At 39.8% G+C, this 12,959-nt stretch overlaps 1 protein-coding gene across 4 annotated transcripts in view; it reads right to left on the bottom strand.

Moving 5' to 3' along the window:
- Positions 1-2,383: 2,383 nt before the first annotated feature.
- LOC136266074 (protein sidekick-2-like) overlaps positions 2,384-12,959 on the bottom strand; it is a 76,806-nt gene continuing 66,230 nt past the window's right edge. For all 4 annotated transcript variants that reach the window (XM_066061048.1, XM_066061041.1, XM_066061059.1 and 1 more), the window contains exons 17-19: positions 4,212-4,334; positions 3,756-3,854; positions 2,384-2,620 (exon numbers count right to left, since the gene is read on the bottom strand). In XM_066061048.1, the coding sequence (XP_065917120.1) occupies positions 3,762-3,854; positions 4,212-4,334 (216 nt within the window). In that variant the 3' untranslated portion in view covers positions 2,384-2,620; positions 3,756-3,761. The remainder of the gene's footprint in view (positions 2,621-3,755; positions 3,855-4,211; positions 4,335-12,959) is intronic.

Genomic DNA, 12,959 nt, shown 5'->3' with positions numbered 1-12,959 from the left:
AATTGATTTGTTTGCCCCAGGGTCTAGGGAATTAGACTTAGAATTTAGTCAAATCCCCTCCTTGCCTGCATTGGGGAAGGTGGGGCAAAACTTGAATAAGCGTACTATTCAATTAGCTGGTATCAGTTAATTGTTAAAATCACAGGTAGCTATACAGAAGAGGATTTCTCCTTGTTTGAGTAATATACCTCAATCTCTGAGATTCTGGAGTTAATGACAAGCTGTTGATGAATAGTAAAGTGAATAATAGTTGCTCAAGCACTGATAGAGACTACAATGCAACCACTATTAATTTGATTAATATGAGCATAGCATGTATATTAGCCATATATCATATTGACCTTCAAAACTGAAGCCCTTAATACTGTGAATCATGGAATGTGGGGCTCTAGTGATTATTACGGATTCGTACAGCACTGCCATAAAATACTTTTTTACTACAGTATCGTACAGCTTTATTGTACGGCAAACATCTATCATAATTCTAGAATCAAATACACCAGGTATAAGTTTTCACTAGAAACAAGTCACCCGTAGTGAGATTGGCTACATTTCAAATCACCCTGTTGAGAGTTTAGCTACTGTACAAACATATCTCTCAGTAGAAAGTTCATCTAGAAATAAACCACCCTGTAAAGTACTCAGTTAGAAACAAATCACCATGTAGAGAGATCAGCTCGAAACAATCACTCTGCATAGAGATCAGGTTGAAACAAGCCACCCTGTAAAGAGTTCAACTACAGTGTAGAAAAGAAGTGTAGAGAAATCAGCTAGAAACAGGCCACCCTGTAGAGAGATCAGCTTGAAACAAATCATTCCATAGAGAGATCAGTTAGAAACAAATCATCCCATAGAGAGATCAGTTAGAAACAAAGTTACCCTGTAGAGAAATCAGCTAGAAACAAGTCACCGTGTAGAAAAATCAGCTACATTTCAAATCACCCTGTAGAAGGTCAACTTGAAACACATCACTCTGCAGAAGGATCAATTAGAAACAAATCACCTTGTAGAGTGATCAGATAGAACCAAGTCACCCTGTAGAGAGTTCAGCTAGAAACACATCACCCCATAGAGGGTTCACCTACAAGAAAACTATCCTGTAGAAAGTTCAGCTATCTTGCAATTCCTTCTGTAGGTTACAAGTCACTCTGTGGTGAGTTCAACTACAAACTGTTCACCATGTAGTCTAGCAGTACAGCTATAGTTATTATGATTCTTCCTATAGAAGATTTATTAGCTACCTACACATTTCCAAATTTCAGCTACACATTTCCAATTTCGGCTGCTAACAATTCATCCTGTATTGAGTTAATGATTATTGAACACAATTGTAATAATTTAAAAATGATATTGTTAAATGTGCATGTATAGTAGGGCTGGGCGATAGTGGTTTTTCAATGGCCAAACGATAGTAAAACACTGTTTACGATAGCCAAAAGCATGATAGTGAAAATTCACCTATTTTCTACTTATTACCTTCAAAGCAACATGCAAGTAGGGATGTTACTTATGGATATGTTTTCACTAATAGACTAGACAGCTCTTTTAGGCTAATTTTTGCTTATTTTAAAAGCATTTTGCAATAATATCTGCATACTTTTACATGTTAATTACTGTCCAATGGTAATTTTTCAAACGATAGACGATACTGATAGTGATACTATCCTGATATTCCGATATGTAGTCTATCCCCCAGCCCTAATGTATAGCTAAACATTTTTAATTAAATATATTAATATAGCTAGCTAATAATGTTCAAATTAAGGGAGGTGGCATGGGTAGCTAGTAGCATAATGGTAGAACTGTAGCCTGATGCAGAGGGTCCCAGGTTCATTTGGAACCCCTTTTGTCTTTTTGATTTCGTGACTGCCATACAAACACAACTGTCCTATCATATATCCATATTCTGATCTGATTTTTTGTACCTGATGCTGGTGTGGTTTTAGCTATATTACACTATAAAACAGAAGACTGTAGTACCACTTTGTTAGCTCATTACTTTCAACGAGTCCACAAACGTTGTATATAGGCCTACTTGTATATTAACAAACTTTGCCTGCTGAGGTGACAAATTGTGTAGCTGTACCTTGTAACAGGTCCCTAGTGGGATAGCATTCACAGAATAAAATCATTTGCTGGCAAGAAGTTGATGTTTAGCATGGTTGAACACAGAGAAGATTCCAGATCTCAGCTGTTGTGGCTCCTCTGGTGCATGCCTAGACTGCATGTTGTGTGGAATCTAGTCACCACTGGCGGGATTCTTTCTGTATTGTTTATGTGTTTCTGACTGCCTGTATTCACAGGCTCACAGGTCCTTAGAGGGATAGCAATCAGCAGAGTAACATAGTTTGATAACTGGGCATTGTTTATTTCAGTTGTTTCTTTGTTCATTCACAATTAATTGTAAAGCATTAGAAAATAAATTAAATAACCAGCCCCTGTCTTTTGTAAACCTATAAACAAGCATTATTAACCAATACTACATACATGCATACGTACAATAAGAAATACACATACACTGAATATATACAATCTGATGATGAAGTTATGATATTGCAGTGTTACATAAAGATCATGATTTCCAGTGTTTTATATAATACATTATGTTATTATGAGTTGCCTGTGAAGAGAGAGAAGATGACAAGATTACATAGTGAACTAGGACACAATATTAGGTACGTAAAAATTCTAAAGTACTAAATGTATCATACTACAATAGGTGCCTCAACGCAGCTTTCAACATGCACACAATAAACACGTAAATGCTTCTTACACGCAGCGCCAAAATTGTACTGGTCGGATATTGTGTGATCATTTTCAAACAGTACAGTATTGAGTGACTGCTACTAGAGTACCTATTTCTCCTCCTAGAAAACATCTTAGGACGTTGTTTGAAACACTTTATCCCCTGGCAAAAAATCTTGTTGTGGCAATTGATTTTCAATGCATATGATATTATGATTTTTTTTTATTTGTGCCATTCATTTAGGGGAACCTTACTAAACAGTACTACCACACTGTTTGATGGTGTATGGATTTGATTTTTCCCTAAAACATTTGTTTCCATTGTAGTACAAACATGCCTGTTTCACCGATCACCTTTATAAGGCTAGAGGATAGACAACGTATCGTACACCCACCAATTTAAATAACAGTTTCAAGTCAATGTTTAACATGTACTCTTTGGGGTTTGAAAGTTTATGCCCATTGCATCTTTCCTTTCCTTTTGTCTTCAAACATGTTGGTGTTTTCTTCATGCAAGGAAACCATAACAAGGTGTTAAAGTAGAAAACACGATATGCTAACCACACCTTAATCTATTGTGTAGCTAAACAGGGAGGTTGAAATACTCTGATATAGCAGTCACAGCCACACATAATGATGGTTGCTATTACAACACAGTTAGGTACTGTATAATCAGGTCACTACATATAGAGGTCACCTGTCTAAACTGGCCATTATAAAAATCCCCACATGTGCCTACTGTGTACAAAGTGACCTGCTTAAGGCAGTTACCTCCTTAATGAGGTCAGAAAATTTTGTCCCTATGATGACCAGAATAGACAGGTTTTACTGTATATGGGAAAATCCCTACTTTGGTATTGAACTTGCATCATTCATATAATATTGTTTCATTACTTTTATTGCTGGAACCTCATTTTTTAATTGTACTAATCAAAGGAAGGGAACAACTTTAAAAATACACACAACTCACACAACATTAACATATCTTAGCAACACAAATAAATTATTACCTTGTACTATTGTACAACAGAATATTGAACATTGAGGTCTGTTGATAAATGTATTGGTCTATCATTAATGTGGTCTACATTGGTATATTGTGTCCCCGACTACATAACAACATAACATAATAATATATGATACACAGTGGAATTGTACTACTACTACACAGGATCATTTTAATGGTGAGGGTCCAAAATGATGCATTTATGCAAATTAAACCATGTAAATGAATAATCTACTGTCATGTAACTTTTACATAGAGTTCTCACTCCTTACAGTTGTGCATTTGTAACATGGCCATTATCAAACCAACCGTACTAGTTGTTGTAAAGTGTCCTGATTTTGCAGGTCAGTCTATGTAACGTACTATTGTTCTACTTTCAGACCTAAACTACATGTAAATGTGTGATATCCTCAGTGAGTTGGGTTCCATTGTTACAAACAGACACACACTCTATACTCACATCTGGAGTAGTAGCATCTGAAGGAGTAACTTCAGTATACTGTACTTTGTCCTGTGGGGGCCTCTTTGCAGGGTATGGTCCAATGTCTGCTAGATCTGTGTAATTGTCTACCTTGCCTTCAGCCTGTAGAGAAAAGGGACTCAGTAAATGTGGAGGTGATGTCATTGCTACAACTGTACACATATGCATGTGTGTAACTTGTAATTTGTGGGTGAACAATTTCTTCTTGTCTGTATGTACATGTTAAAGCCACCTGATTCAATCTCACAATGGATATTGTGTACCTTCCGATCCCCTCTTCATCTATGCAGCATTATAAAATTATTGCTCCTGATCAATCTTGGAAATCTATTTTGTGCCCTCTGAATAAAAATTACTAGAGTACTATTAAAGAATGTGTACTGCAATACATCACTTATACCGCGTTTACACTATACGCATATATCACGGTTCGGCTCAAGTCCGCACGGTTCGTCACGGTTAATTTAACTGTATAAACTCGTACCAAGTCAAACCAAACTGTACCACTCCAGCCCTCAAAATCTAGGTGAGTCAGCACGCACTAGTATAATTAAATTCCCAGTGTAAACGTAACCGAGTTGAATTGCATGCTACACTCTCGAGCACGTGATAATCAATGGTCTCGTGGACGAAAGAAGAGACTTTTAAGTTGATAGAACTGTGGTCACAAGAGGATATTCAAGCGCAACTGGAAGGGTGCAAACAGAACCAACAAGTTTATGAAAAGATTGCCACGTTAATGCTAAAAGAAGGCTACACCAGAACTTACCAACAGTGTAGAGAAAAGATTAAGAAGTTACATCAACAACACAAGAAAGTGAGATAAAATACGCCAAACTGGACAACAAGGAAGGATCCACTTGATTGAAAAGTCTGTTTTCTTTGAAGCTGTGGACAACATATTGGGGAACAGGCCAGCCACTGAACCGAAGGTGCTAATAGATAGTATGAGTAGTAAAACAGATGAAGATAATGAAAGTAATGGATCAGGAAATGAAGATGAGGGAAAAGATGAACAGGAGGTGGAGGAGGTACAAGAAAATGAGAGTTCAAGTGGTACTAATGATAGCAATAGTAGCAGAGATGTTGTAGTGAAGAAAGAAGACAGAAGTGATGTCAAATCCATTGTTTCCAGTAAAAAGAAACGAAAGCGCCAACTAGATGTAATACAAGATACTATGAAAGGTTTGTTCGGATGCATAGAAAGCATCAGATCAAATGTTTGTTGCACTTGAAGAGAAACGAATGAGGATGGAGAGGAGTGAGAATTTAAAATGCGTCGAGATGACCAGGAGTTCCAAAATGCGAATGCTTCAGATGGTTACTGGACCTTACCATACGTCACACCCACCTCCAAGCTTGTTTCCATAATTTACAGGGGCCACCCCACCATATTCAGGGACCACTTTGCCATACTCGCCATACTTGGGAGCAAGTTCATCATACTCTAGTGATAGTCCTAGCACTGATTCAAAGTAGACTGGACAGTTTACATGTATACGTGATTGATTAACGTGTGTGTGTGTGTGTGTGTGTGCATGGTAGACATTAAACTAAACTAGTGTGTGCAATTGTCTGTACAAAGATGCTGTGAAAAAAACAACACGTGAATAATTATTTTGAAAGGTGTTTTACCAAAGCTGACTGTATAGCTTTTGCATTATGTGATCGAGTATCTATTGTTTCACAAGTAGGATTTGAATGTGTCATTAGGTACATCCTCCATCCAACTGCTAACAAATGTTTCACCATGCACTTCACATAAGTTATGAAGTACACAACAGGCAGTAATGATCTTAGGAATGTGATCAACATCTACGTCTAGCTTTTTGAGGAGACGGCACCATCTTGCTTTCAAAACAGTTTTCGACTACAATTCCAACCCTGCTAATATGATAGTTGTATCGTCTTTGCTCCTGTGATAAGTTACTGTTGTGTGGAAAAGGCTTCATAAGCCAAAACAATAGAGGATATGCTAATCTCCTACAATGTAAAGAGGTACTTCTGTGCCTTCAATAACCTTTCTTGTATCAGGAAATAGCTTGTTACTTGTACCCAACTTATATAAAGAGGAATGTGCAAATACCCATGCATCATGTACACTGCCTGGCCATCCAGTGTACACATTCATAAATCTATATCTGTAATCAACTATCGCCTGCACCACCACAGAATAAAAGCCTTTCCTGTTGTAATAGTCAGTATGATTCATCACTGGGGCTGATATGGGTATATGGAAACCATCCACAGCTCCACAACACTGTGGAATACCCCATGTGTTCAAAAATCCATCAACAATATCTGTTACTCTGTCCTCTTCCGGGAATATAATGTACAATTTCAGTAGGACATCCACAATTGCCGCACATGTTTCATGAACAATAACACAAGCTGTGCAGCGAGCTATGTCAAACAGATGACCAATACTACGGAATTTCATAGGTGTAGCTAAATACCATAGTGTTACTGCCACTCTCTTCTCTACCGACAATGAATTACGTAGTTGAGTGTTTTGGTTCTCTATAGCTGACCTTAGTTGTTGACACAGATAATTAAATCTAATTCAAAACAGCCAAGCTGTAAAAAAAGAGTGCGGTCCTCAGAAAGGCTATGATGAAAAAAGATGTGAAATCCAAGGTGGAGCCAAGAAATGGCTGTGATGGTAGGTTAATGGTAAAAATTTTAATAATGACAATTCAGGTGAATTTTGTGCCAAGACCAAGCAGCACCAAATTCACCTGAATTGTTGTTATTAAAATTTTTACTATTAACCTACCATCACAGCCATTTCTTGGCTCCACCTTGGATTTCACTTTTTTTCCCCATAACCTTTCTGAGGGCCGAACTCTTTTTTTTACAGCTTGGCTGTTTTGGATTAGATTTCACTTCTTTTTGTATTTGTATACCCCAAAGCCAGCCTATGACCGGCTTTAGGGCTTTTTAACCTATCATTTTTTTTAACCACAGGAAGAAGAAAAGATGAAGCAGGGTGATTTCTTTGTAGCTGAACTCTCTACAAGGTGATCCTTCTAGCTGATCTCTCTACCAGATGACTTGTTTGTAGCTGAACTCTCTACAAGGTAACTTCTTCTAGCTGATCTTTCTACAGGGTGATTTGTTTGTAGCCGAATTCTCTACAGGGAGATTTGTTTGCAGCTGAACTCTCTACATGGTAGTTTCTTTGTAGCTGAACTCTCTACAATGTAATTCTTCTAGCTGAACTCTCTACAGGGTGACTTGTTTCTAGCTGATCTCTCTACAGGGTGACTTCTTTCTAGCTGAACTCTTTACAGGTGATTTGTTTGCAGCTGAATTCTTACATGGTGGTTTCTTTGTAGCTGAACTCTCTACAAGGTGACTTCTTCTAGCTGATCTCTCTGCAGGATGACTTGTTTCTAACTGAACTCTCTACAGGGTGATCTGTTCATAGTGGGACTTTCTACTGGGGGATTTGTTTGCAGCTGAACTCTCTACACTATGGTTTCTTTGTAACTGAACTCTCTACAAGGTAACTTCTTCTAGCTGATCTCTCTACAGGACAATTTGTTTGTAGCTGAATTCTCTACAGGGTGATTTGTTTGCAGCTGAACTCTCTACATGATGGTTTCTTTGTAGCTGAACTCTCTATTAGGTACTTTCTTCTAACTGATCTGACTACAGGGTGACTTGTTTGTAGCTGAACTCCCTACAGAATACCTTGCAATGCAATATAATTCTATAATGGAGTAAATTATAAACGTAGCTGAATGCTCTGTTAGGGTCACTGTTCTATTAGAGTATCTCGATCTCGCATATGCTACACGTAGAATGGCTTTGGAATCATAACTGAGTGGTTTGTAATCCGATTCTTCTGTACTACTGCAAAGACTTTCTATGATAATTATTCCAGCTTCACACCGATTTTCAGCTCCCTGCTCTAAGCGGTTTGCCTGGTAGGCGTGAAAACTAATAGTTTTTTTATGCATAAAAATCGATCGCGTAATTTTGACACAGGTTGGGTTTTGTGTCATATCTCTATGGCCTTTAACTGGATTCCTTTCAAATCACAAAAATGCACTCCTACGATAGTTACTCCATCTACATAGCAATTTTCAGCTCTTTCCTTCAAGTGATTTACCCTGTGGGCGTGACAGACCTTTGACTTAATTTTACGCAAATAATTGGTCATAACGCCATGAATGTTCATCGGATTCCTTCCACACTTGGTACTGAGATTCGCCGTAATGAGCCCTTTACGTGTGCCAAATTTCAGCCCGATTGGAGCACGCATTCGTGTTCTGTGGCAGATTTTGCAAAGTGTGTGAAAAGTAGAAGAAAAAAACGAAGGAAAAACCCAAACGTTGGCCGCTCGTATCTCAGAAATAGCTGGAGCGATTTTCTTCAAATTTAGAATGTGGACTCCCCTACCTAGCCGGCACTTCTGTAGCAACTTTGGTTTCAATCGGATAAGGAATCATGGAGATACAAAGGTGTGAAAATCGCATTTACTTTCTTCCTGTAAATATACTCACGGTGTGGCGTCCCGGTTTCTTGGGCCGCACGACACACTACCGTGTGTCTTGATGTCTCCTGGATAATCCTGAAGTTTTCAATCCAGTCTGCATCCGAATATGTTTGCAACACAACGTAGTCCCACCAATAATCTGACCAGTAGTAACCACGCATAATAACAAAGATTGTACAAGAAATCATTTATTACACATAAAATGAAGCCTTTAGTTAATCATTACTCGATTTAATACCTTGGGAAGGCCCAAATTTCCCTATCAGCTCGAACAAGAGATGATACAGTAGCATAAAACACTGCAATTATGGTACACAGCAGCAAATAACGTCGATTGTTTTGCCTACGTCGTTTCTGGATAACTTTGCGCCGATTGTTAACATTTTGAAGCTGTAAATTTAGCAGCAACAATGCTTCGTTACCAGACATTTTGTATAGCTCACGTGAGGCTTTTGTAGTAGTTGTAACATGGGCATGAGTGATTTGCCTGAAATATACACACGAGTACGAGGGCACAGCCCGAGTGCGAGTGTGTATATTTCAGGCAAATCACAAGTGCTCATGTTACAACTAATATATTCCACTTGGGTGACTCACCTGCAAGTGTACATGGAAACTGCAGGAATGCTTTGCGAGTGTATTTATATGGGACCATGTGAATTTCGATTGTGGATAACGTTGTAAGAGCAACGACAAGTCGCTGGTGAGAGGCCTAACATGTAAGTGTATCATCACGAGCATGCAGATCACTTCGATTGTGGGTACGCAATTAAACACAGGAAGCCCAAATACAAGCTGAACAGCTCAAAATGAAGCTTAAGTGCACTATAAAGTACTTACTATACTAGCCATGAATAAACTAAAGCAGTGAATATGTTTATAGCGTTATAATGGCCTAGCCAATTAAGCGCCACGCCAGTCACTACGCGTTTGTGACATCACACCAGGTGTCAAAACAGCAATGTAAAGACGATTCAACTGCACTGAAGTACTTACTTTACTAGCCATGAATAGACTAAAGTAGTGAATACTATTAACACTAATGGCCAAATCAAATATAGCGCTACACTCAGTGTCTGGACATTGCCACGTGACTATTGAATGCAACATGTTCAATATAAACTAACCTGTGACCTTCATTCAGTAAAACAATGAACTATCTTCTTCCCCAGGTCCATGATCACTTTACAAAAATTAAAACCCACTATCGATCCAGTTAAGTGTCACTATATTAAAGGAGAGGAGATCACACAGTTTCATCAAAGAAATCAAATGATTTCTGAGAATGCTTGGAATGCATTAATGAGAATAGGAGGTAGTATATACAAGTTATATCCCTCCTAGGAGGGATATAACTTGTATATGTACCACTCTGCGTGGGCAGTTCAAAGGCACCGCCAGTGCCATAATTTGTATATTGCACTGCTGCAGACCGCAGCGAGTGCATTATAACTTATAACGCACTGGTTGCGGTTTTGTAGACCACAACGAGTGCATTATAAGTTATAATGCACCGACCGCAGTGCAATATACAGATATTGCACTGGTTGCGGTTTTGTGCAGCATAGCACAAGTGCCAGTGGCGAAGACCACTACGACACCTCACCTAATAGGTGGAAAGACACTACACAGATCACTCGAATTCTTTTATAGCCTGACATGTAAAGGTCGATTGTGGGCCATAACGTCACCAATACGTATAATGTTACAAGCAGCCAATGGCGATCGAAAAAGCCAATGCGGGTGGCCACAACTCTAGTCTACATATATATAAACGTACTTATACACCTTACTAGTCTGGTGCCATCTTAGCCCAGATTAAACTGTAGTCCACTTCGACAATGACTCAATAAAACAAATATATTCTGAATAATACTAACCTTTACGTTCGATTGTGGTAACCAGTTTTGTCATGCCACCAGATTCGAGTTTAGCCAGTGTGAATAGTAAGAATTAGACTAGTATCGTTTAGTTTTTGTTTACTTAAACCGCCTATTTAGCTGATTTTTTCGCTCGAGAGAATCACTATGGCGATTAGTCTGGTGCTTAGTCTATATGGCACGCTGGCATGCTGAGCACTACATGAGAGTGGAACAGCGAATGCAGGTTAGTGATATAATTATCCCATAGCGTACTAGCTTTCAATATCTCAGGTGGCTGCAGTACTGCAGGGGGAACGTCATCGCAACGTCAGGCTTGGTTACCCACAATCGATGTTAGAAACCTGGCCTTTATAAGTGTTACAGCTGTCTTGTGAGACTCTCCCCACCTATTAGGTGAATGGTACATAACAGTTATACAACGTGCACTCGTGCTCTGCCTGTATAAATGCACTTGCCTTCAGGCCTGACGGCCCTCAGGCTCGTGCGTTTATATTAGGCAGAGCACTCGTGGCCGTTGTATAACTATATAATACTACCTCCTATTCTCGTTAATGCATTCCTAAGCACTGATAGCAGTGCTGTTATACCACTTATACAACTTCTCTTCCCTTTGAAGTGAGGTGTGAAAGTGGTATATTGTGTTATTAATGCACAAATGCAAGCAATATAAATGCGCACCGTGCCAAGCCACAGTGCGGTTGTAACGCTATTTTAAACAAACTGCGCCCAGTGTAAACGCAGTATTAGTGATGCCATTACAACTTAATCATTCACTACCTAGTTAACATGGTAATGAACTAACTTGTTTATAGTAACCAGATATCATTACTAGTGTGATATACTTCAGTGTGTGACACATGTGAGTGACACATGTGTGTATCACATGTGTGCATATATAGTAATAGTTGTATAGTGTATGTATGCATTACACCACAAGTACAGGCACTTATGCTAAAAGCAAAACAAAGCCTTCTGCTGGTGTATGCATGCACAGTCATGCCTGTCCAGAACATTAGGCCATCTGTACACTACTTGGGTACTATGTCATCATCAGCCAAAGTTTTACCTAAACCATATCCAATATGTAAGAGATGGAGAGTTGGCATTTACTTAGTTAACACCAAGTAGCCAGGTAACAGTGGGGTAGACTAGTATAATTTCTTACTCAAGGAAACAAAAGCAACTGGGCATCACCTAGCATCAAACCTGGAACCTTGTGCTTACCAGGCCACCACTTGGTTGTGCTGCCTCATGTGCACACACACACGCACACACACACACACACACACACACACACACACACACACACACACACACACACACACACACACACACACACACACACACACTGTAAGGCCAAGTCAAGAGAGCACACGTGAGGGAGTCGCACGTGAGCTTGAGAGGGACCACGCCGTCGTGTTGAAGTGTTAACAAGGACATTATTAGTACTCTACATAGTCTCACTATTGTTGTAATTTTGCTGTGTAATGGTTTATTACTAGAGTGGATTCTCGTTTATCCAATTGAGACTCTGTATAATAAGGCGTGGTGCCCGACAACTTGGAGGTCCCCTACCGAGATTGAAGATTAAGGATCAAGAAAGGAACAGAAGTGGCTGCCACGGCGACTACTGATAGAGATGGACTAAGAGGCAGTGCACAATAAGGTGTTTCCGTGTAGTACGTGTCATGAAGAAGTGGAAGACCACGATGCAGCCCTGATGTGTGATGTATGCGAGCAGTGGGAGCACATCGAGTGTATCAAAGTATGCGACCGCCCATCAGTAGAATTGTACACATTATTGTCAGTGACGTCCAGTAAGGCACTTGTGTTCACGTGTACAGCATGCAGGCGCAAGGGTACCCTCGCGCGTCAACTGGCTGAGGCGCAGATAACGCTCAGCAGCATGCGTACGCAATTGAGTATTTACGAACGGCTGCTCCAGGAGTGGCAACGTTTGGTGGAGTGTATGGCAGCAGAGAAGGATGCGCTTCAATTAGAGAACACGCGCCTTCGTGACCAGCTGGCGGATGCGCGTCGAGCAAGTGATGAGCATGGCATGAGTGAGTTAAGTGGCAGTGGCTTGCAGGTTACAAAGCCACTAAGTGTGTTGGCACCAGAATTCGTTAGCGCCTCGGCTCGCCAGCCTGGCCACGTAGTACAGACGTTAAAGCCTATGACTGCCAGTAGTAGTGGAAGTAGGCGCAAACTCCCTTCAGTACCTGAAACAACACCCACCACAACCACCTGCTCAATATCACATATAAGTCCACCCACAACTCTACACACCACTCCAGCTAGATCTGGTTCCTCATTGGTATCAAGGAGGGAAAGGCTGAA

This window comes from Dysidea avara, chromosome 1 (assembly GCF_963678975.1).
Source record: "Dysidea avara chromosome 1, odDysAvar1.4, whole genome shotgun sequence".
Lineage (NCBI taxonomy): Eukaryota > Metazoa > Porifera > Demospongiae > Dictyoceratida > Dysideidae > Dysidea > Dysidea avara.
This window is presented reverse-complemented; position numbering and strand designations above follow the sequence as displayed.